General features: G+C 41.1%; 1 protein-coding gene across 1 annotated transcript in view; it reads left to right on the top strand.

Annotated features, from left to right (window-relative positions):
* The window catches only part of sh3bp5b (SH3-domain binding protein 5b (BTK-associated)), a 70,031-nt gene that overhangs the window by 19,939 nt on the left and 24,746 nt on the right, over positions 1-25,346 (top strand). The window contains exons 2-3 of the mRNA XM_043719268.1: positions 4,474-4,536; positions 20,702-20,830. Of these exons, the coding sequence (XP_043575203.1) occupies positions 4,474-4,536; positions 20,702-20,830 (192 nt within the window). The remainder of the gene's footprint in view (positions 1-4,473; positions 4,537-20,701; positions 20,831-25,346) is intronic.

Below are 25,346 nucleotides of genomic sequence, written 5' to 3'. Positions count from 1 at the left end.
GGAAAAGTGCTCAGATATATGCTATTTGCAAAAGGGACGTATCCAATCAGACCAGTTAACATCCCATTAATCTACTCTCCATGATCATCATCAAAGTGATGGAAGGTGTTGTTAACAGTGCTATCAGTGGCAGTAACTCAACAACAAATTGCCTATCGATGCTTCATTTGGATTCCACCAGAATTATTGATTTCCACACATTACTGCAGTTACGCCCCATGGTCCTTGTGCCATCATGTTGTAAACCCATAAATCCATCCACCTGGAAGAACACAGGAACACTATCACTTGCATTTTCTCTTCTAGGCCGCAAAATATGGACATGGAACCATAGGTCATTCCTCCACTGTCTCTGGGCTGGAAATCCTGGCAGTATCTACTTTACAACAATGGCAATCCCTCAAGAAGGTGCCTCGCTGCTTCTTGAGTGCAATTGGGGTTGGACAATGAATACTGACTTTACTAGCAATGCCCGCAGCCTATTAATAAATTAAAAATACTAAGCTGTCACTTGTCTCTCAATCTAAAAGGTGTGACAAAAAACAGTAGTGTTACTGAGTATTAATGCTCCATGGCAACATATCCTTAAGGTTCGAAGAGTTACAATGGACAGGTACCCTTTGACACCTTTCTTGATTTTTATGTTTTCATCAATCTTCCAACTTCTGATATTTCCCACTTTCTACCATATGGATAAGTGAGCAGACCTTCCACCTTAATGGTTGCAGAAGGATGTAAAATATGTGGTGGATTGGTTACTGATTATTCCAACCCTTTGTTCTTTCCAATCCCTTCCAAAGCTGAAAGTATGCACAACCTAAAATGACTGATGATTTTGCTGTGAGCCTGTTTCGTCCTTCTGCCACAGACCAGTTTTATGCCCGATAATCTCTTTCATTCTTTGATTTTCAATGTTCTAATGTTTGAGGATGAATAAACATTGCATCATTTTCTGTTGGTTAATTCGCGCCAAACTTTGCAATGCAAGTTTTTTTTTTTGCAAATTATTCGAGGTACAGCTGCATGTTAATTCAAACTGTTCATGAGTAGGAGAAATTCAATTTAATCTGTGTCTTGCACTAAGATGAAAGTTCCACCATGCTGACCTGCTGGCAACCGTTATTAAAACTAATCTTACTCTCATCTCCCCAACAGAGAGGGCAATATAGCTAAATGTGGGATCTTGCAATATGCTACACCCTCCTCACTTAACTTATGCATTAAAATTTAAAATGGTAAATGTTCCTAGACCACGATATGACTGAAGCACTAGAAAATGTTGAAGGTCACATTGCATAATTGTTCTTTTATGATAATCACTGATTAGTTCCAAAAGAATTAGTTTTTTTTCTTAACACCAGTATATGTTTAATAAAAATATAATTTGTTACTAAATAATTAAAGGCCAACTTTTGAGGACATCTTTCCTCCTCCACATTCCCAAAGGATATGCCATTAATTTCTGTTGGATTGATCTATGCTTTTGGGCAATGGACTGATTGCAAAGGTTTGCCATTGCTTTTTGCAGGATCGCTGACCAGGAAAAACATTCCCATTCTTTGTCCACTGAAGGGCATACTGAATGATTGACAGGCTGGCAATCAACCTTCTTTTGGCCAGTTTACAAATGCTTCATCCATGGTTAACACATCAAGGGGATTTGAACCTGGAGTTTCTAGCCCAGAGATAGGGTCATTACCAGCCCACCATAAGAGCCCCTCTGTTTGCATGACATCTTTCTTTTCCATAAGCTTGATTCTGTTGTCTCAGCATCACTGTGTCAAATCTGAACTTTGGCTATCAAATCAACGTAATGGTGGGACATGGATTAGTCTGAACCAAAGACCCTGACCCACTCAATCCCAGTGGATTCTGGGATACTGGCAAACATTCAGTTTCTTTGTAACTTTCACCTTGGCCTGAAGGAAGGATTGGATGGTTGGAGGTTTTATCATGCTCCCTCTCTGTTAGATTTCTTTTTTGAAGTCAATGATTTACAGAGTAGTGGAGGAGTCTCTTTCTCATCCTCATGAGGTATAGTCCAACAGGTTTATTTGAAATCACATCTTTCGGAGCACTGCTCTTTTTGTCAGGTGAAGTCAGACTGATGAAGTGGGAGCACTCCGAAAGCTTGTGATTTCAAATAAACCTGATGGATTATAACCTAGTTGTCGTATGATTTCTGACTTTGACCACCCCAGTCCAACACTGGCACCTTTACATTATAAAATATATGAGTGCACCTAGTCTCTCAATAACAGCTCCAGCCATATTCTTCTCCTTTAAGTCTTTATGTTCACCATGAACCTCTGACCAGCACTGAACTCTAATTTCATGCAGTACCATGTCTCTTCTTCACATGAACTTGCTTTACCCTTACTTTGCTAGTGACATTAGATGTGAACATATTAAACTTTGTCTTAGGGGCTGTTGAAACACCAATTTATAATGTCAGAAACCTATTGTAGTGCAAGCAGTTATTGTGTAAGAGAACAGAAACCTTTCTCACTTGTGTTGAACAGAAACAATAACATTTCTGTCTAAGTTCTTATCTTGTAAGCAATTCTGCAAAGACCTCTTCACAATCTCTTTGCATTTCTTCCTGCAGCATCATTCACTGCTGGGACTACACCTTGTTTGACATCATTCTTACTGAGAAGTATTTCACACCTTATGACATTATCCATGTGGGTCATTATCTGACACCATCACCTTTGGCAGCCCATAAACTGGAAACTAACCTTTCAATACCTAAATAGTTTTTTTTTCACGTATAACATCAGACATAGAATCAAAACATATCCGCTTGCTCTAGCTATAAACAAAAACAATATGTTTTCTCATCCACTTCAAAGAAATTGACGTGCACACGTTCCCACAGTTCTCTTGTGTTTGATCCCAGAATGAAGGGATTTTTGGAGATTTAATTGTTCATTCTGAGACGTGCTTTTCAACTTTTTTTTAACTGACTCTTCTATCTCTGTCTATCCTTTGAAATGAAAAAACCTTCTCGCTATTGTTTTCACATTGACTATCCCTGTGTGCTTTGATGTTGTTTCTCTAACAATTCCTGTATATCTTGGCAAAATAATATTTCGTAAACTCCACCGAAGAGACCCTTAATCTGCACTCAGTTTATTTTTGTGTGTGAATTACTCATCATCACATTTTTTAGGCCAGGCTTTCATGACTTAATTCAGTACATTACTGAGCATCACAGACTTGCATGTTTCTTAAGTAATTTTTATGGTAGATATTAGCATATCCTTTATGTATGTAAGGTTATTCATAGGCAACTCAGCTGCTGGAAATAATTTGCTTTCACAGGAAATCTAAAAAAAAAAATCGCATTTGTACTATCTGCTGACTGATGAAATTTGAAAGCATGCTTGTAACTCATTTGATAATTCTGTCTTCCCTGTTCAGAGACCATTTTGTGCCCTCTTACATATTCCCAATGACATATGTATGGTTTGTGATCTCTACTGTAAATAACGAGCCAGTTTAACTGTATCTTAAACCAACTTGTTTCCATCAGAAGACTTTATTTCATGTTCGGTGAAGTGGAATACATTAATATATGATTGTAGTGGTAGGAAAGAGTACTGTTATTGGAATAACTAGTCCGTTTCGCATCAGGAATATGATTTAGGGCTTCCTACACTCTGCTTCCATCCTAATAGACGCTGTTGCAGCTGTTTCAATAATGCAAGCAAGTTGAGAATCTTTGACTTTCATTTTTACTGTGTGTTTTGGAGTATATATCTTCAGCCTTATAGTTCTTGACTTCCTTGTGCTGTTTGTCTTGCTCTCTGGCTAAGTATAATGCTCAACCTGCCTGATCAAAAATATTAACTTCAGTTTCCATACCAAATCTTTGTGCATTTGAGGATTTCTAGACTTGCTTTAGATCTATCACGGCCTCAAGTGAGTGGGCCGTGACCGAGATTTTGCTGTTTCCTCCACTCCTGCATGATGTCTCTATATGATCGATGTTCCCACAAACAATGCACTTTGACTGGAAATAGGGGCATTTAATTGATTGATTGGTGGTTATTAATGGTGGCATCTAAATTTCTGACCATGAACTTGGCCCTTGCTGAAATATAATGGGCTAGATTTTAATTCTTTTTAGATCTCCTGGAAATCTATCTCGAAAGGCTGACTTCTCAATTTGTGCCATAACCACAGTGATCAATCATTGTTTCAGATTACGTTCTCAAATTAATCTCATTTGGCGACAGCTTCGTTCCATGTAACATAATCATCGAGTCACCGCGATCTTCATTGTGTCACGATGAGTCCTGAATCTCGTCAGCAGTCCATAGCACTAGAATCTTAGAGGCAATGCTAGTCAGGAGTTGGACATGGTGAAAGGTGCAATGTGGTTAGGCATTTTTTTTGTAAATGTGGACAGATTTTATTTTATTCTTTGGCTTCTAACTTCAATCCATTTCCATAATTGTGTTCTAGGGGGAACTTGAAAAACTGAATCAGTCAACGGATGCTATTAATCGGCAGGAAACTGAACTGGAGGTAAAATTTGTTATCTATGTATTGACACAATGTGTAAAATGATGTAATATATTTTGTATTTTTATATCAAAATTCACCCAGTGGAATTCTTTATAAAACTGCAACAGTGTACTTTTTTCTGTCTTGTACCTTCTTCCCTTCAATTTATATTGTGGCTTTAGTTTAAGGGTGTAATGTTTACTTCTTACCAATACAACCAGACCAGTTTCATGCTCGTGAGCCGAGAATTTCTTAAAAATGTCAATCCTCAAAGCACAATGTATACTTTAATGTAGTTTGTTTTTGCTTTTTTGGGGGGAGTTTTCTTCAAGCATATATGATGTTAAAAGACTTTTTATTTTAGTCCTGTTCATCACATGCCCCAGCACTGATGAGAGGATCTAGCACCTACTGAGAATGTCTCCTCACAAGGCAGCAAGCCCACCTCCGCCAGATCAAGACAAAATGCCTCTGAAGATGGGAACTAGCCCTCATTTGAACCATTTGAGCTCATGCTGCCAACGTAAGGGGAAGATGTCATGTTCCCCTCCTGACATTTTTCTCCTGTCATACTACTAGCCCCACTGCCCCACCAATTGGTCAGGAAATTATAATCCTATATGGAGATCAGAAAGCAACTTTAACAGAAAACCATATAAAATAACAAATCGCAACCAAATAAATTTAAAAACAAAATGAGTGGCAGTTATTGTTTTTCCAAATTTCTCTTGATCTTGATAATATGAGCCAACAGTAAGGGGGAAGAACCTTGGATTTGCATTTGCTACTAAAACAGTAGTGCTCTTCTCATTGATCTCCACTTGACTCTGTTGAGAGTGCGTCACCCTCCCCATGAAAGTAAATTGAGGATTAGATTCCTACATCTGCTGCAGTTATAGTTGTGTGCTTGTAAGCATTGGACAAGTTTAGTTCTGTCTTAGGACATCACTTTCTTCAAGGTGATTCTGCTGTTCAAAAAAGGCTAACATTGTCATAGTCAGAAACGGATCCTTTGGTCCAACCCGTCCATGCCGACCAGATATCCCAACCCAATCTAGTCCCACCTGCCAGCACCCGGACCATATCCCTCCAAACCCTTCCTATTCATATACCCATCCAGATGCCTTTTGAATGTTACAATTGTACTAGGCTCCACCACTTCCTCTGGCAGCTCATTCCATAAACACACCAACCTCTGCATGAAAAAGTTGCCCTGTAGATCCCTTTTATATCTTTCCCCTCTCACCCTAAACCAATGCCCTCTAGTTCTGGGCTCCCCCACCCCGGGGAGAAGACCTTGTCTATTTACTCTATCCATGCCCCTCATGATTTTATAAACCTCTATAAGGTCATCCCTCAGTCTCCGAAGCTCCAGGGAAAACAGCCTCAGCCTATTCGGCCTCTCCCTAAAGCTCAAATCCTCCAACCCTTTCTAGTTTCACAACATCCTTCCCATAGGTTGTGTAAGCTCCCGTTTCAAATTTATGTGATAAAAGCACATCAAGCCGTACATGCTGTTGTTATTATTATCAATTTGCAGATAATCTCATTTGATGTGAACCAAGTCACTAAAGGTCAACTAATGTTTGCTGTGAGTCAGAATGCTGATCTAAATGAGTGGCTTGAACCAGTTTCTTATTCACCTGATCCTGTAGACAATTGTCATCAAATATGAGAATATCCAAGATTGTTGTATATCTGGAAATGGAAGTAATCAGAACATTTCTTTCACAAGTTGGAGTTTTTTTGGGAAGTTAGGACCTCAAGAAAAAGCCCCTTGTTCTTTAAATATATGCACTGGAACCTTTCAATTCCATTTGAGGCTGCAGTTTAACTGTGGATCTCAAGGAACCTGCCCCAGGCAATGCAGCCCTGTCTCTGATGCTGTTTTGGTGTGTCAGCATTCATTGTTTGGAGATGCCGGTGTTCATTCATTGTGTGCTTGACCCATATTGTGTCTCAAAAGCAAGTTTTTCACCACTGAGACACCCTTGAATCTTTTGTAAATTAGAGGAATCAAAGATAAATTGTGCTCTGTTTGCAAGGGTTATATTGGAAAGTTCTTTGTGAGATAGTTTCATGGGAACAATATCTAATTAGGACAAGATAATTTGAAGTCTAATTATAAAAGTTGTTGAGGAAACGTATTGCTTGATTCAGAAGCACATACGGTCATAAATTTTAATGCATTTAACTAATATGCTTCCTAAACGTTGGCGATAGGTAGTCAAAACAGACATGAAACTAAAATTTGGGAATTGTGAATACAGATCACATCATTTCAGTCTAGGAATCTAGGAGAACTAGAGGAGGATCTGAAGAAAGATTTTAAAAATAACAAATGAATTTTATGACCTGGTCTTAGACTTCATACTCTTATTTGTGGGTACAAGAAATATTCCTGCATGAAACCATGTAATTTAGGCTGACATTTAATAGTAGTATTGAGGGAGTCCTGCATTGTCTGAGACGCCATGTTTCAAATGACATGTCAAAGCCAGGGTCCTGATTGGTTGCTTGTCAAAGAGAGGAGTGGATTTGTCTCTCATGTTATTGTCAACCAGTATCCTTCAAATGTCACTAAAGCAGACAACCGAGTCATTTTGCATCAAGTTGAATGGCTACTTGTGCCTTCTGTTCTTTTCCCTTCTTCCTTTGAGAATCTTTTGTATTATCTATCAAGCCTCAACTCAATGATGTCTCAATTTTCTGCTTTCTTGCTAAATATGTGCTAATCATTGGCTTATGTCCCAACACCATTTTCCTTCCAACAATGGTTCCTAGACAGTTTAACTGATTTAGAATTGTCGGTCTCTGATTATTGGTGCAGAAGCACCTTCAGATGATTTGCATTTTAAAACATTGGTAAAAGTGAAGAGCCATAGTTTTACCATGAAACTGCACTCTTATTAAAGGGAGATGATTGGAGATTAAACCTGAGAGTCACCTCCCCACAGATGAGGGAGAGAGGTTGAGATGAAGAATCTTCCATGGTAACTTGAAATTGAATCCACGCTGTTGACATCACTTCACATCACAAACCAGCCGTACAACCAACTAAGCTAAATCAACCCATTGATGATACTATCTGGACCAGAAACAACAACATTGGACAAACAGGCAGAAAACTAGCCACCAGGATACATGAACATCAACTAGCCACAAAACGACATGACCTTCTCTCACTAGTATCTTTACATACAGATAAAGAAGGACACCACTTGGACTGGGACAACACACCCATTCTAGGACATTCCAAACAGAAACACATACGAGAATTCTGAGAAGCATGGCATTCCAACCGGAACACTATCAACAAACACATCGAATTCAACCTCATGTACCACCCCCTGAGAAAAAGAACAGGAAATGACATCACAGGAAATGACGTCACCAACCCAAAGAAACCCAAACGTATAAATAGAAAGCAGGAATCATCAACAGTGCTTTGCCCGGAGTCCCACAGAAGATGTTACCCTAGTAGAGAGACGAAACGTCTGGAAATGAGCGAGCAAACCTACAACCTGAACTTCAACCTCAGCTACAAATCTTCTCAAAACTCGCTACGAAACAACTCATCAAAAGCACACAATTGTTGCATCATGTCTTAACTTTAGGATGGATATATTGGCCTTGGAGGGTGTGCAGCTCAGTTTTACTGAAAAGCTATAGGTTTTTATTGGGTCAGACAGCAAGAATATGTTTCATAAACTTGATTTGGATTCCCCTGAGCACATAATTTGGATTATTCTTCAATTTTAAGTATTTGGTGCTTAACAGAAATTCCTGAGATGGATATATATAAAGAGTCTCATTAGGAAATTAAGAACATTTGTGTTTTCTTTCTTTGTGCAATGTGGCTGCTCAACCCCAAATTTCATTTGAACTGAAAGCTACACCATTTCAGAGGGTTGTGAAAAAGTCAACTGCTTTATTGTGGGTCTAAAATCCACATGTCCTTTCCTAAAGGACATCAGTGAACCAAATGAGTTTTGAACGATAATTAACAGTAGTTTCATGGCTCACTAACTTTATATTCCAGATTTATTAACAGGAAAGTTAAATCCCAGCTGCTGTGGAGAAATTAGAGCTGGACTATTCGGAGGCAAATCAGGGTGTGCTTTATTTAAGGGTAGTAGAAATTAGGTGACCTCTTTCCCAAAGTTAAAAATCGCACAACACCTGGTTATAGTCCAACAGGTTTATTTGGAAGCACTAGCTTTCGAAGCACTGCTCCTTCATCAGGTGGTTGTGGAGGTTAAGATCATGTTCACAGAATTTATGATGTGATTTTTAACTTTGTCCACCCCAGTCCAATACCTCCAAGTCATCTTTCCCAAAGATTTGTGTAGATGCTAATTTCATTGGAGCTTGCAGGACTGATGTACAGAATTTAGTTTTTCTGTTGCACAGTAGTCTACAGGATATGGAGCAAAGCTGGGTAATGGCGTTGAGCTACATTTAAGGGTGTCCTTTTGTTGGTTTTATACCAGGCCGTCCAGTTTTTAGCCGATTTGGTAGTGGCCGCTGTAGGTTCTGAGCAGTGCTAAGGACTGAATGTTGGCCTCTTGTTCCTAAGTAATAACTTGTGTTTTCATTGACAGTTCCTGTAGCTAGTCAAGATTAGAGTGTTGCTGGAAAAGCACAGCAGGTCAGGCAGCATTTGAGGAGCAGGAAAGTCGACGTTTTGGGCAAGAGCCCTTCATCAGGAAGGCTTTTGTCCGAAATGTTGACTTTCCTGCTCTTTGGATGCTGCCTGACCTGCTGTGCTTTTCCAGCACCACTCTAATCTTGACTCTAATCTTGACTCTAATCTCCAGCACCTGCAGTACCCACTTCTGCCTAGTTGCTGTAGTTAGTTTAAGTGTCAAGTTGAACAGTTGGTTAGACTTGAAAAGAAGCCTGAAAATAGCCAATCTTAAGTGTTTCAGTTCCTAATAAAAATGGAAAGTCAGATAAGGCATTGTGTAAAGAGAGCGCATGGTTAACAAAATAAATATGTGCAAGTATGTCAAGTTGAGTTTGAAAGAACATTTGTGGCCACTGTGTACGTTCTTTGAAAACTTGCTCGGCAAGTCCTCTGAATCTGGGACAATATGGACTTTGCACTGTACCTTACAGAACTTCAAGGTTATGAAGTTAGTGCAAATTTACTTTACCAATTCCTTCATTGATCTTGGTTGCAAGTACATATTATGATTTTTTAAAAAACTGTTTTAAAGTCTCTTCAGTGTCTTCAGAATCATCTACAATTATCCATTTTTCTTTTGACTCCATGAGTTAATCTTCGGAGATCTCCAGCAGGTGTTGGAGTTCAAAACTAGGGGGCATGTTTTTAAGGTGAGAGGAGAAAGATTTAAAAAGGACATGAGGGGCAGCTGTTTTACACAGGGGGTAGTTCGCATGTGTAATGAACTGCCAGAGAAAGTGTGGATGCAGATACTGTTACAATGTTGAAAACACATTTGGATAAGTTTGCGAATAGGAAAGATTTGGAGGGATATGAGTCAAGTGCAGGCAAGTGGAAGCGGTTTAATTTGAGAATATGATCAGTGTGGACTAGGTGGACCAAATGGTCTGTTTCCATGCTGTCTGACTCTAGGCTTCGAAGAAGTAATCTCTGAGATCAGTGCTTCAAGGTTGACTGGGCCAATCCATGATATGGTACAGCCTATACATTTTCAGCTTTTGTTTTTCATGGTTAGATCTGTGGCTAGGGTTTTCTGATGTTTGGTTTGTATTATATTTTTAGGACTCAGCTTATTAATAGGTTGCGATTCAGCTGGGTGGTGAAGCTAAATCTGGCTCAGTAGTATCATTGTGACGTATACATACTAAGTAACTATATGACAGATGTTCAGCTTTATGTGGAGAGGCTGCACAGGAAGGGTGTTTCTGATAATTCAGGAGACACCTCATTACCCAGCAAATGGTTTCAGTATTTCAAGGAGAATGGTAGAGGTTTCCAGTTCCTGTTAACATGAAGTGTACATTGAATGCTGCTTGGAGAAAGTGAGGACTGCAGATGATGGAGTTCAGAGCTGAAAATGTGTTGCTGGAAAAGCGCAGCAGGTCAGGCAGCATCCAAGGAGCAGGAGAATCGACGTTTCGGGCATGAGCCCTTCTTCTTTCCTGAAGAAGGGCTCATGCCCGAAACGTCGATTCTCCTGCTCCTTGGATGCTGCCTGACCTGCGTTTTTCCAGCAACACGTTTTTAGCATTGAATGCTGCTTGTTTACCTGTTCAATGTTAAATAACTTTGCTATTTGTTTATGGTCTGATAGTGTGCATGAAGATCACTTACAAGGTTGCAGAGATAGAAATATTGAGAATGACTTGCAAAGGCAGTCTTTCTTAAAGAGGGCTGAGCTGACACAAAAGCGATCTTTGAAATTATGAAGGTGTTTGATGAGGCGATGTGGAGAACATTGGCTCGTGGTGGAATCCAAACCTAGGGACCATGAATCCAAGATGACCATCACTAAATGTAGAATCTCTACAGTGTGGAAGCATGCCAGTTGGCCCATCAAGTCTACACTGACCCTCAGAGCATCCCACCCAGACCCTACCTATCCCATAACCCTGTCTTTCTCATGGCCAATCCACCCAACCCGCACATCCCAGATACTATGGGCAACTCCACATGGCCAACCAACCTAGGTGTACATCCCTGGATACTCTGGGCAGTTTAGCATGGCCAATTCACCTAACCTGCACACCTTTGGACTGTGGGAGGAAACCAGGACACCAGAGGAAACCCAAACCAGACATGGGGAGAATGTGCTAACTCCACACAGTTGCCCCAGGATCGTAGCCTGGTCCCTGGTGCTGTGAGGCAGCAATGTTAATGACTAATGTGCTAAAGATAATTCAGAAGAAACCTTATTACATGACAAATGGTTAGAATATAGAAGTTGTTACCATATTGATGCATTCAGTTGGAAGCTAGATAAATGCATGATTAAGGAAGCAATATGTTATGCTGAAAGGGTTAAATGAAGTAGAGTGGCAAGATGAAGAGCATATCCACTAGTTTGTGATGGGTGGGGTGTGATATAAATAAATAAAAATATTAATTTGTTAGAGGAAAGGTTTTAACCTTGTGGCATATGCGTTTGATCTATTAAATGGAAAGGGTTTATAATTAACCAGGTCAGTCATTTTATAACTGATTTTAAACTAGTATGTGTACAAGAGAGCAGATGACTGAAAGCAGCCTGGAGGGTGAATGTATTTATAGTCATTGAATCCCTACAATGTGCAAATAGGCCATATTGGCCCAGTAAATCCACAATGGCTCTCCAAAGGGTAACCCACCCAGACCCATTCCTCTATTCTTGTACTCTACATTTCCTCTCACTAGTGCACCTAACTTACACATCCCTGAACACTGTGGGCAATTTAGCATGGCCAGTTCACCTAACCTGCACATCTTTGGATTGTGGGAGGAGCACCCGGAGGAACCCATGCAGGCACAGGGAGAATGTGCAAACTCCACACAGACTGTTGTCCGAGGCTAGAATCAAATCCAGGTCTCTGGCACTTTGAGGCAGCAGTGCTAACCACTGAGCCACTGTGCCGCCCATATTGTGAGGTGTTATGAGAGGAGAGAGAGGCTTTGAAATACAGAAGCTTGCTTTTGGATTTAGAATAATTAATGATTGGTTTTAGCTTAGAAAAACCCAGATACAGAAATGGTTTTGGTCCAGTTTGGTTCAGAGGAGACCTGACTGAAGTTAGTTGAGAGAATAATTTCTTCAAGAAAAAGGAATTGGTTCAGGGCAGCTAATGGAATAAGTTCCTTTAGACCTCTGGTGGAAGTGGCCAAGAGAAATAGCACATAGAACCAGAACTGAAAGGAAGCAAATAAATTAACCTAAGATTTGATAGGAAAAAAAGATTTTTCTGGATTTTAATGAATTGAAAAGTGGTAATGTTGGGGAATAGATCGGACTTTGTCTTCCTGGGTGTTTAACATCTTTTAAACAAATATATTTAGTTTGATGTTTTTAAAAATATTCCCTTTCGTGTAGTAAACTTCTGTTTTATTGTTAATGCCAAACGTGCAAGTTGGCATACTTATGATTCAGTGGAAAACGCTACCTTAAGTTAACCACAAATAAAATATGATATGGGAAGTCTGGTTTAATTCTGGGATCTGACTTCTTCAGGAGTAACATAACTGGATGCTAGCAGCATGATCAGTTGGGGAAAGTGCCCTGCTCCTGTAGTGTATGTCTATGTGCAGTAGATATTGCAGTGTTTCTAATTTTCAACCTAGGAAGGAAAAGCAGTATTCTGATCATTTTTATAAATATGTAAAAGGTGCAACTTCTTTTATAATCAAAAATAAACAAAGGGAATGGGTAGTTATGCTTGAACCTAAGGGTGTTTTATCTTCTACTAAACAGAGTTTGATCATGTTATGGACTAGACCAGACCCCCTCAAAGTATATTAACAAGGTAGCCTAGATCCTAACCTTTACTTATTTTTGGGCAGCACGGTGGTACAGTGGTTAGCACTGCTGCCTCACAGCGCCAGAGACCTGGGTTCAATTCCTGCCTCAGGTGACTGACTGACTGACTGTGTGGAGTTTGCACATTCTCCCTGTGTTTGCGTGGGTTTCCTCCCATAGTCCAAAAAAAAATGTGCAGGTTAGGTGAATTGGCCATGCTAAATTGCCCGTAGTGTTAGGTGCAGGGGTAAACGTAGGGGAATGGGTCTAGGTGGGAGTGCTTCGGCGGGTCGGTGTGGACTGGTTGGGCCGAAGGGCCTGTTTCCACACTGTGAGTAATCTAATCTAAAGGTAAATGTCAGGTGCTTTGTTCTAGATGCAATTCAACTGGTCAAACTGCTTGATGTTAAGGAAAACACAATAGTTAAAATACAGAAAAAGAAAGAAGAACTTGGAATTACTTAATTCTATTGGAAAATTTAACGGGATAACCGATATCATAACTAATATTAATTACCTGTTCTAATATAGTCACATCCCATAAACACACTCTGTCCAAAGGCAAATTCAGAAATCAGTCACATGCAGTCCAGGAGTCTAGGAAGAGAATTCTCAGTTTTTTGCTGCAATCAAGAGAGGGAAATAGCTTTCACTTCATCAATACCCCCAACAGCAACTGCTGCTGAAAACTTAAAAATCCCTGATTGTGTGGGTTGGAGCTTGATCACCCCCATTCAGGCTGCTTCTATTGTTCCAACTGTTTTTGTTTTAAAAACTTCAAAGCGTCATGAGTTGTTTTATCTTCTCATTGATTGTTGGAGCCCTGTCTCCCAATCCCTGTCTCCCAAAAGAAAGCAGGGCAAACTACGCCTGTTAAAGCCTCAGCATTGTGACGATCCGTTGTGGCCTGGTTTTCTCTGGAGTGCTAAAAACAAGGAAACTGCAGCTCTACGGCACAATTGAAGTGAATAACACTGATACATATAAAAGGAACTTGGCAAAAAACAAATTAATGTGCTGTGCGAGAAGAGACCAACTAAACCAGAAATCACTCGAACCTTGAGAGGTCATGCAGGAAAAGCATATTTTAATATTTCAAGGAAATTGATAAGGTTTGCAATCTAGTTTGTATTGAAAGCTGTTTATTTTCCTTATTTATTGTGTCACAGAGTCATACAGCATGGAAACAGACTCTTACAGCATGGAAACAGACTCTTTGGTCCAACCAATTATGCCGACCATAATCCCAAACTAAACTAGTCCCACCTGCCTGCTCCCGGCCCATATCCCTCCCAACCTTTCCTATTCTTGTACTCATCCAAAGGTCTTTTAAACGTTGCAATTGTCCTCACATTCACCACTTCCTCTGGAAGTTCATTCCACACACAAACCACCCTCTGTGTAAAATATTTGCCCTTTATTTCTTTTTTAAATGTTTCTCCTCTCACCTTAATGCACCCCTGAGTCTTGAAATCCCCCATCTTAGGGAAAAGGCAACTACCATTAACTTTATCTCTATTTCTTGTTCAATGTTGTGGTGGGATTAGAGCTAGACTGTTTTTGAAGGCTAATCACAGAGTACTCTTTTACACAGTGTAGTAGAAATCTGGTCGGCACACTTACTGTTACCCTGTTTGTTCCATAAATTTGCATATTGGTTTATATTCTGTGTGTCAGTTTGATAGTTTGTCTTTAAGTAGGTGGATGTTTATATACACACAGGCATGTGATAAATTACAGTGAACTGACATGCAATGGGAACACAGTTCTTTTTTCAATCCTTGGAGTTATTAACTTCGAATTGATTATTCCAATTCTCTCTGGGCTATTCTCCCACCTTGCACTCTTCATAGCTTTGAGTTCATTCAAACCTCTCACTGTGCACTAACTCACACTATTCTATTCACTCATCACTTCTACATTCACTCAAACATTTCTTCCCAGTCCAGCAGCACCTTAATTTTACAAGTTTTGACCTTGTTTTCTGATTCCTCTATGGTTCCACCCTTTCCCATCTCTGTAACTACTTTCGGCTTGTCAGGCCTTCGATCCCTGCTCTTCTCCAGTCCATGCCTAATTTTCGTCACTCCACCATTGGGCAGCTATCTAGGCCCAAAGCTCTGGAATTCCCTTCCTAAAATACTTTCTCACTCTCGCTGTCCTCTCTCTCGCTCTCCTCTCTCTCTCGCTCTCCTCTCTCTCTCGCTCTCCTCTCTCTCTCGCTCTCCTCTCTCTCTCGCTCTCCTCTCTCTCTCGCTCTCCTCTCTCTCTCGCTCTCCTCTCTCTCTCGCTCTCCTCTCTCTCTCGCTCTCCTCTCTCTCTCGCTCTCCTCTCTCTCTCGCTCTCCTCTCTCTCTCGCTCTCCTCTCTCTCTCGCTCTCCTCTCTCTCTCGCTCTCCTCTCTCTCTCGCTCTCCTCTCTCTCTCGCTCTCCTCTCTCTCTCGCTCTCCTCTCTCTCTCGCTCTCCTCTCTCTCTCGCTCTCCTCTCTCTCTCGCTCTCCTCTCTCTCTCGCTCTCCTCTCTCTCTCGCTCTCCTCTCTCTCTCGCTCTCCTCTCTCTCTCGCTCTCCTCTCTCTCTCGCTCTCCTCTCTCTCTCGCTCTCCTCTCTCTCTCGCTCTCCTCTCTCTCTCGCTCTCCTCTCTCTCTCGCTCTCCTCTCTCTCTCGCTCTCCTCTCTCTCTCGCTCTCCTCTCTCTCTCGCTCTCCTCTCTCTCTCGCTCTCCTCTCTCTCTCGCTCTCCTCTCTCTCTCGCTCTCCTCTCTCTCTCGCTCTCCTCTCTCTCTCGCTCTCCTCTCTCTCTCGCTCTCCTCTCTCTCTCGCTCTCCTCTCTCTCTCGCTCTCCAATGCGATAGATGGATAAAGGTGGGGGAGATGGTGATAGGTCGGAGAGGAGGGTGGAGCGGATAGATGGGAAAGGTGATGGACAGGTCGTGAGGGCTGTGCCGAGTTGGAGGCTTGGGACTGGGATAAGGTGTGGGGTGGGGAAGTGAGGAAATTGGTGAAATCCACATTAATCCCATGTGCTTGCAGGGTCCCAAGGCAGATTTTGAGGCATTCTTCCTCCGGTCATTGGGTGGTAAGGGTTTGGCGATGGAGGACGCTGAAGACCTGCATGTCCTTGGTGGAGTCGGGGGGGTAGTTGAAGTGTCCAGCCACGGGGCAGTGGGGTTGGTTGGTGCAGGTGTCCCAGAGGTGTTCTCTGAAACGATCTACAAGTAGGAGTCCTGTCACCCCAATGTAGAGGAGACCACACCAGGTGCAACTGATACAGTAGATGACATTGGTGGAGGTACAACTAAATTTCTGTCAGATATGGAATGATCCTTTGGGGCCTTGAACAGAGGTGAAGGGACTGGTATGGGCGCAGGTTTTGCACTTCCTGTGGTGGCAGGGGAAGGTGCCTGGAGTGGAGTGAGGGCTGGTGGGGGGGGATGTGGATCTGACAAGGGAGTCGTGGAGGGAATGGTCTCTCTGGAACGCTGATAGGAGTGGGGAGGAAAAATATACCTGGTGGTGGGATCCATTTGTAGGTGGTGGAAGTGGCAGAGGATGATGCAATGTGTGCGGAGATTGGTGGGGTGGAAGGTGAGGACCGGGGAGTTCTGTCCTTGTTGTGTTGGGAGGGGTGGGGTTCAAGGGCAGAGGTGCGGGAAGTGGAGGAGATGCACTGGAGGGCATCGTCGACTGTGTGGGAAGGGAAATTACGACCTTGGAAGAAGGAAGCCATCTGGGATTTTCTAAGGTGGAATTGGTCATCCTGGGAACAGATGCAGTGGAGGCAGGGGAATTGGAAATAAGGGTTGGCATTTTTACAGGATGGGAGGAGGTGTAGTCTAGGTAGCTGTGGGAGTCGATGGGCTTGTAGTAGATGTCTGTGGTTAGTTGGTCGCTAGAGATGGAGATGGAGAGGTCCAGGAAGGGGAGGGAGGGGTCAGAGATGATCCATGTGAATTTGAGGTCGGGGTGAAAGGTGTTAGTGAAGTTGATGAACTGTTTAACCTCCTCGAGAGCATGAGGTAGCGCCGATACAGTCATCGATGTAGTGGAGGAACAGGTGGATCAAGTGTTATATTTTCCATGAGCAAGCAGAATCTATAAGAATGCATTTGTTGAACTCCCTTCCATTGTGCTTCATAAGTTCTGAAGTCATTCCACTTCCAAATTAAAATTTCTAAATAGCTTTTATTATCCTTTTATGTTGGGAAGTGGCTGATCTCTTTGGGATCGAATGTCACATGCCAATCCTGTGAATTATTTTAGCAGTACAGTAAAGGCTAAATTAAAAAGAGCAAGGTCAATCTAGTTTATTTTCTACCATTAAGCGCACACGTGATGCCATAATAATGGAACTGTTGACTAATTATGGCATTCATTCCCTGTTGTTAATTGATAATATGTGCATAAATGAGCAGGTGCAAACCTCCCCAGAGCCAGCGAGTTGTTTGAACTAAAGATCCAAACAGATTTGTTCTTCCAATGTCCCAATTACTTGTATTGCATATCAAAGTGCTTTTTTTCTGAAAGAAATCAATCCAGGTTGTATTTGAATGCTTCAACCCAATCTGTTTCTATCATCTCACCAGGATGGCTGATCTGTAGATTAATCAACTGAAATTCAAAGGTGTGATTAATTCAAGGATATGATTTGTGGTTTTCATGAATTGTTAGCATCATTGTGAAATGCAATTGACAGAGCAATGCTGCAAATCCTATAATACCCTGCATTGACAAATTCAGGCATTGTGCTCCAGTAGCTCTAATGTATAAAATGACAAAATGTGATCCTTATAACACTAGTAGATGTCTAGTTATAAAAACATGTAATCTTATTCACTGTAAAGTGGATGTCTTGTTCAAATTTTCCCTCAGGGCTTGCTGGCTGTTAAATTTTGAACTGATCCAACTTTGGTATGCTAGACTAGCCAGAACACGAATAATTTAATCGTGTGAATCTTATTTTTGTTCTGAGGGAACATTCTGTTGAGGTATAAATGCTAATACATTGTGTACGCTTTGATTATTCATCTTGTTTCTAGTATTAAATGGCCAATCATCTGGCCCCATTCAGCACTGGAGACCTCTGGGAGTTAAATGCCTGATAACAGTGGTTTCATTGATGAATTATCTTACAGCTGGATGCTTTGCAAATTGCTATGCATGCAATAATTTTTCAATGGACAGCAATGCACTTGTCACAGGACCATTCTCAGTCAAACCCTTTCTTTGCTCTTCAGACACAATAATGACTGCACTTGAATTTTCAACAAAGATTTTGAAATTGGTTTGATTTTCCACTGGCAAATAAACATTAGCAGGTTTCCCCACAGGAATTCAGGAAGTATTTTAATTATCTGTTTCAGTGTTGGATATTTTCTTGCTGTCTGCTAGATGAATTGATTCTCTCTTACTTTCTGTTCTCTTTTCTTTGCTATTTAATCATCCCTTCTGGCTCACTTGGGTCATCAAACTCTGAGTTTATTTAAGACTCATTCCAGGGAACTGAATACCCAACCCAGACTGCCATTTGTGTGCATGTAAATGTCAGTCTACAATAACTGCGTCTTAAGCACACTGCTGTACAGCAGTGAAACGTGGACTACATATGCCACACAGGCGAGAAGACTGAACACCTTCCACTTGAGTATCTGCCTTGTCCTGGGCATATTCTTGGAAAGACAGTGTCCAATGCAGTGGTCCTATCTCGAGCTGGCCTTCCCTGCATGTACACTCTGCTCAGGCAGTGGAGACTGAGCTGGCTGGGCCACGTCCACCGCATGGCAAAGGATATCCTCTATGGAGAGCTTGCATCTGGGAAGAGACCAACTGGGCATCCCCAGCTGCGCTACAAGGACGTCTGTATGAGGGACTTGATGGCGTTTGATATTGTTACGGAGTTCTGGGAAAGGCTTGAAGCTGACTGCACGAGATGGAGAAGCACCCTGAACCAACACTTCAAAATAGGGGAAAAGAAGCTGATGAGCGCTGCAGCAGACAAGCGGACATGAAGGCTGGACTGCAGCAGCTTGAGCAGATCAACCACCATATACAGGTGTGACCTCTGCGACCGGGACTGTCACTCCAACATTGGTCTCTTCAGTCGCAAGCTTCCGGGAGACAGAAAGCCAGAATAACGAGGATGCAACCCATAGTCAGCCATGACTGAAAGGGGCCTGACATTGAAACAGCTTGCTAACCTTTGGATATGGTCATGTTCCTCTCTGTCCCCTCAGGCGGATGTGAAAATTCTGGGTCCTATTTTAAAGAAAAGTAGAGGCGCTCTCCCTTGAGATTTTGACAATATTTATTCCTCAGTTATAGTCATAGAGATGTACAGTCAACATCACAAAGATTCATGAATGCTACAGGAACTTTATTGATGGCCATGTTTTTCACGTTGCAAGAATGATCACACTGCAAAAAGTAATTAACTGCTTGCAAAAGACTTTTGACCATCCTTAGATCCTGAACAGCATTATAAAAATACCAATCTGTTCTTTTAATGCAGCCTCTTTCCTCCAGTTTGTGTGTCTTTCCTTCCATCTTACACTTTATCAAGCAACTGTTCAATGATTTGTGGCAGAGAATTCCAAAGTTTAGCCACTCCATTGAGACCAGTAAGACACACCGGTGGTAATTTTAACTTCTATGATTGTCTTCCTAACATCTGTGGCCTCTAATAAGAATAAGTTGAGCTTCAATGGCTCACACAATGAAACAGATCTCTTAGACAATAGACAATAGACAATAGATGCAGGAGTAGGCCATTCAGCCCTTCGAGCCTGCACCGCCATTCAATATAATCATGGCTGATCATTCCTAATCAGTATCCTGTTCCTGCCTTATCTCCATAACTCTTGATTCCACCATCTTTGAGAGCTCTATCCAACTCCTTCTTAAATGAATCCAGTGAGTGGGCCTCCACTGCCCCCTGTGGCAGAGCATTCCACACAGCCACCACTCTCTGCGTGAAGAAGTTTCTCCTGAGCTCTGTCCTAAATGGTCTACCCCATATTTTTAAGCTGTGTCCTCTGGTTCGACACTCACCCATCAGAACTGCATCTGCCCACTCACTTAACTTGTCCAGGTCACCCTGTAATCTCTTAACATCCTCATCACTTTTCACCCTGTCACCCAGCTTTGTATCATCAGCAAATTTGCTAATGTTGTTGCTGATACTCCTCTTGTTATGAAGGCCATATATTGTAAAAAGCTGTGGCCCCAGCACGGATCCCTGCGGTACCCCACTGGTCACTGCCTGCCATTCCGAAATTGAGCCGTTTATCACTACCCTTTGTTTCCTATTAGCCAACCAATTTTCAATCCAATCTAGTACTTTGCCCCCAATACCATGCACCCTAATTTTACTCACTAACCTCCTGTGTGGGACTTTATCAAAAGCTTTTTGAAAGTTCAGGTACACTACATCTACTGGATTTCCCTCGTCCAACTTCATAGTTACATCCTCAAAAAATTCAAGAAGATTAGTCAAGCATGATTTCCCCTTCATAAATCCCCTTCTTATTGGCCATAGTTTTAATTTGTAGACATGTCACGATGAATCATGTGATTTATAGGTCCCACTTAATTCTTGCCCTCTGCATATTGAAGTTTGGATTAGAACTACCCTCTTAGACTTCAGTTTATCAAATTTCTATCCCAATTTTTCTTCAAATAAAATGTTTACTGTTGCATTTTTATTTGTGTGTGACCAAATCTGTTGTTTGTCCTGCAGGAAGCTCGGCAGAAGTTTCGAACTGTTTTAGTCGAAGCTACTGTTAAGCTTGATGAAGCTGGGAAGAAGGTTGGAAAAGCGGTGGATGATTCCAAGCCTTATTGGGAAGCTAGGCGAGTTACACGACTGGTAAGTAGATGAACTTCATGTTATCTTCCCCATTCGAAATGAGATTTCTCTGCAGGTGTACTTGGATAGTATGAATTCATCATGGATCACTTAGAGCCATTATGTTGCAGAGATAAGCCATGTGGCCCATCAGGTCCATACTGACTCTTTGTAGAGCAGATTAGTAATCCAGTTAGTCCCATGTTCAATTACCCTACCCTCAACTCTTTCTCCTAAACTTTGCTCGTTTGGCATAACATTACATTTCAACAGTCTGAAGAAGAACATCAGTTTTCTTTGTGTCCAGTCCAATATTTATCGCTCAACCAACACCCTGAAGCTAATTATCTAGTTGTGATCATTTTTCTGTTTGCAAGACCTTGCTGGGCACAAATTGGCTCAACATTTTCTACATTACAACCAGGACTTCCTTTTGAAAAATTTTTAAATCAGCCGTAAAGCACTTTGTGAAATCTGAGGTTGTAAAAAGAACTATACAAGTGCAATTTCTTTCAAAATGCAAATCTTTCAAATAGACGTTAGTCTGTTTGAAATTCAAATCTTCTGCATAAATTCATACCAATGTGAACGATTTTTCCCAGTCTTGAATATCTTAGGATTGTTATTTAGCTTCTCATTTAGTTTGTAGGTATACCCAATGGCATGAGTGGGAGTCTTGAATGACTTCTTTGGTTTCTCACTTTTTAAATTTGATCAGTAGGTTCCCCACCTAACCTCAGAAATCAGTGCCATGGGTTTCTGTTGGGAATTTTCAGAGTTCTCTGCAGCATGCTTTCCAAAAGCCATTGGTTCGGATGGTTAATAATCAGGGGCCCTATAAGCTGCAAGTTTATATATCTTAATAATGCTATCACTCATTCCATTAGTTGTAAAATGCTTTGGGAATTTCCATTTTCACTAAAGGTGCTTTGTAAATGCAGATTTTTCTTTTATCTTGGTCATGTTCCATGTTTGCAATGCCATGGGAGATCAGCCAGTATATTGAGTAAAACTATATTGTTTACTTGATGATTTAATTGAACAATCCCACTCTAGGGCTTAAAGTCAGGACTGACATCTTAGTTGCAGTAATAAGGAATACCACACTGTCAGGTACCACGTTTCTCAAGTGATGTTCCAGTGAGGATGTCATCCCTCTATTTATGAATTTAAAAGATCCCAAGGCACTGTACTTTGAAGACAAGGAGGGAATTATCACTAGTGTCCTGATCAACATTTATCCCTCAATGACACTGAAATCAGATTGTATAAATATTATCATCTTTCTGTGTACAAGTTGGTATTTCTGATCTTACAACAGTGACTACATTTCTGTCGTACTTTTGGCCATAAAACACTTCATGATGTTTGACGGTCAAGAAAAGTGCTATATAAATGAAAGTCTTTTTACTGGAGTAATGAATGTACTTCAGCATCCCCTCCACATTTCTAATCTACAAAATTCTAGCAACGTAATTCACAAGTAAGTGGATTTGGATCAAAAACATTTTCTTGATATTAAATTGCTTTAACAAGAAAGAAAGAAATATGCTTTCCATAAAATTTGAATCCCATTTCAATTAGTCACTTAATGTGGTAGATATTTCACCCAGAATATTTAATTAAAATAGTGACCTATTATTCCCTTTTTTCTTTATTCATTATAATTTAAAGAATTAGAATGAAGCATTTTGAGTCATAGTCATAGAGATGCACAGCACGGAAACAGACCCTTCGGTCCAACTCGTCCATGCAGACCAGATATCCCAACCAAATCTAGTCCCACTGGCAGTATCCAGCCCATATCCCTCAAAACTGTTCCTATTCATTTACCCATCCAGATGCCTTTTAAATGTTGCAATTTTACCAGCCTCCACCACTTTGTCTGGCAGCTCATTCCATACACGTACCACCCTGTGAGTGAGAAAAGTTGCCTCTTAGGTCTCTTTTATATCTTTTCCCTCTCACCCTTAGCCCTCTAGTTCTGGACTCCCCCACCCCAGGGAAAAGGCTTTGTCTATTTATCCTATCCATACCCCTCATGATTTTATAAACCTCTATAAGGTCATCCCTCAGCTTCCAAGGCTCCAGGGCAAACAGCCCCAGCCTATTCAACCTCCCTGTATAGTTCAAATCCTCCAACCTTGGCAATGTCCTTGGAAATCTTTTCTGAACTCTTCCAAGTTTCATATGAATTGGGGGTGCTGTGACATGATTTAACATCGGATTTTCTGTCTCATTCTGTAAGGTCCCTCATTTGGTATCCTACAGGGATGCATGATTATAATATTTGATATTCCAACTATGTTGACAATGAACCTTTTATAAATTAAGCATATCAGTTTTTAAAAACAGACGGACTTGATAATAGAGCAGAATTTGTATTAAGAAGAATCATAGAAGAATCATAGTATCCCTACGGAAAGAATAGTTTTCTTTCACAAACTCTGACATATGGGGAATAAATATCCTTTATATTAAGTGAACAAATGATACCTCAGGCGATAGCCAGCAATTGTTTTTGTAGCTGGTTAAAAACGACTTTATAAGGAACTAGGTATGACATTTTCATTTGTAAATTAAGATCAAATTATGTGTTTGTGGTAACAGAACAGATTGTCCACTTCTGTGTTTATCAACTCAATCAGTATCAAATAAAATCATTATGTGGAGATGCCGGTGTTAGACTGGATTGGACAAAGTTAAAAATCACACAATACCAGGTTTTAGTCCAACAGGTTTATTTGGAAACACCAGCTTTTGAAGCACTGTTCCTTCATCAGGTACCTGGTGTTGTGTGTACCAGATGAAGTGGCACTTACTATAGAATCCCTATAGTGTGGAAACAGTGCCTTTGGCCCAACATGTCCATACCAACCCTCTGAAGAGTAACCCACCCAGAACCATTCCCCTACCCTATTATCCTCCAATTACCCCTGACTAATGCACCTAACCTACACATCTCTAAACACTATGGGCAATTTAGCGCGGCCAATTCATCTGACCTGCATTTCTTTAGATTGTCCTGTCTCTCCAGATCTGTCCAACATCAAACGCATGAATCAAAAAGCTCATGGAATTTTCTCCATTCGCCTGGATAGGTGCAGTTCCAATGACAATTGAAAAGCATGACATCATCCACGACAAAACAGTTAATTTGATTGGGTCCGATACTCAAAACCTTCAATGTTCACTCATTCCACTGCTGATATACAGTGGCAGTTGCATGTACCATCTAAAAGGTGCTCTATAGATCTCAAACAGGCTCTTTATACAGCATTGTCCAAACCTGTGAGCTCTACTACCTCTAAGGACAAGGCATGGCAACATTACAAACCTGCAAGTTCCCTTCAAGTCATTATCTTGCTGACTTGGAACTACATCTCCATTCCTTCACTGCTGCTGGGTGAAATTCCTGGAACTGCCTTCCGAACAGCACAGATTGTACCATTGTAGCAGTTCAAGGATTTGTTCATCACCATGGGCAATGAGAGATGGGCAAGTCTAGCCAGTGAAGCCCACATTCCAAATCAAATCGTTACACACCTACATTTTATAGTGTTCACTGTATTTTTAATTGTGCACAGAATACACACTCATGTCAACTTCAGGGCCAACTTATATGTGACCCAGTAAGGACTTTCAGGTATTGGACAGCTTTGAAATTTGGAGAGACTATTGTTACGGACTGAACCAGATGCCCTCAATGTTTTAAGAAGGTAGCCTAGACCCTAATTTTTTCTCATTTAAAAGGAAAATGTAAAGTGCTGTGTTCCAGATGCAGTTCAACTGGTCACTCTACTGAACATTGAGCAAAACACGTGGGACTAGTTTAGTTTGGGATTATATTCAGCATAGACTGAAGGGTTTGTTTCCATGTTGCATGACTCTGACTATAGTTGAAATACAACAAAAGAATGCGGAACTTGGAATAACTTAACTCTACTGGAAAACTTGACAGTAACTATTACTAGTTAACTGTTCCAACAGAGTAACATGCTATAAACCTGAGTTCTGAGGAAGGGGCACTGGACCTGAAAAGTTAACTCTGATTTCTCTTTACAGATGCTGCCAGACCTGCTGAGCTTTTCCAGCAACTTCTGTGTTTGTGTCCATAAACACACCCCTTTGCAAAAATGCAAATTCAGAAAACAGAATTTTCTGACATGCAACTCTGGTAATCGGAAGAGAAACCCCAGCCTCCCGCTGTAACTGAGAAAGGGGGCCAAAAATAGCCTCTACTTCCTCAAGACTGAATGTGTTTGTGGCAGAAGTGTAATAACTAACAAATGTGAAGCCCAGAACTTTGATGATATTTTGGATGCTGAACAAACTTCACGGCTTCCAAGATAGTTAGCGGGAAGTATACCCTCATCTTGGTTAGGAATTGTGTCACCTGCCATTATGGGTTTGGACAAAAAAAAAATTCATGCTGTATTCATTGACTATTAGGGGGCCTAATGCATATAACCTCAGGAGTGGTGTGTCCTGCGGTAGCTACTGCCAGGGAAATTAAACCTCCTTGTGGCTAGTGGGA

The sequence above is a fragment of the Chiloscyllium plagiosum genome, chromosome 29, assembly GCF_004010195.1.
Source record: "Chiloscyllium plagiosum isolate BGI_BamShark_2017 chromosome 29, ASM401019v2, whole genome shotgun sequence".
Taxonomy (NCBI): Eukaryota; Metazoa; Chordata; class Chondrichthyes; order Orectolobiformes; family Hemiscylliidae; genus Chiloscyllium; species Chiloscyllium plagiosum.
Note: the sequence above shows the minus strand (reverse complement) of the source record. Positions and strands in the feature narration are given on the sequence as shown.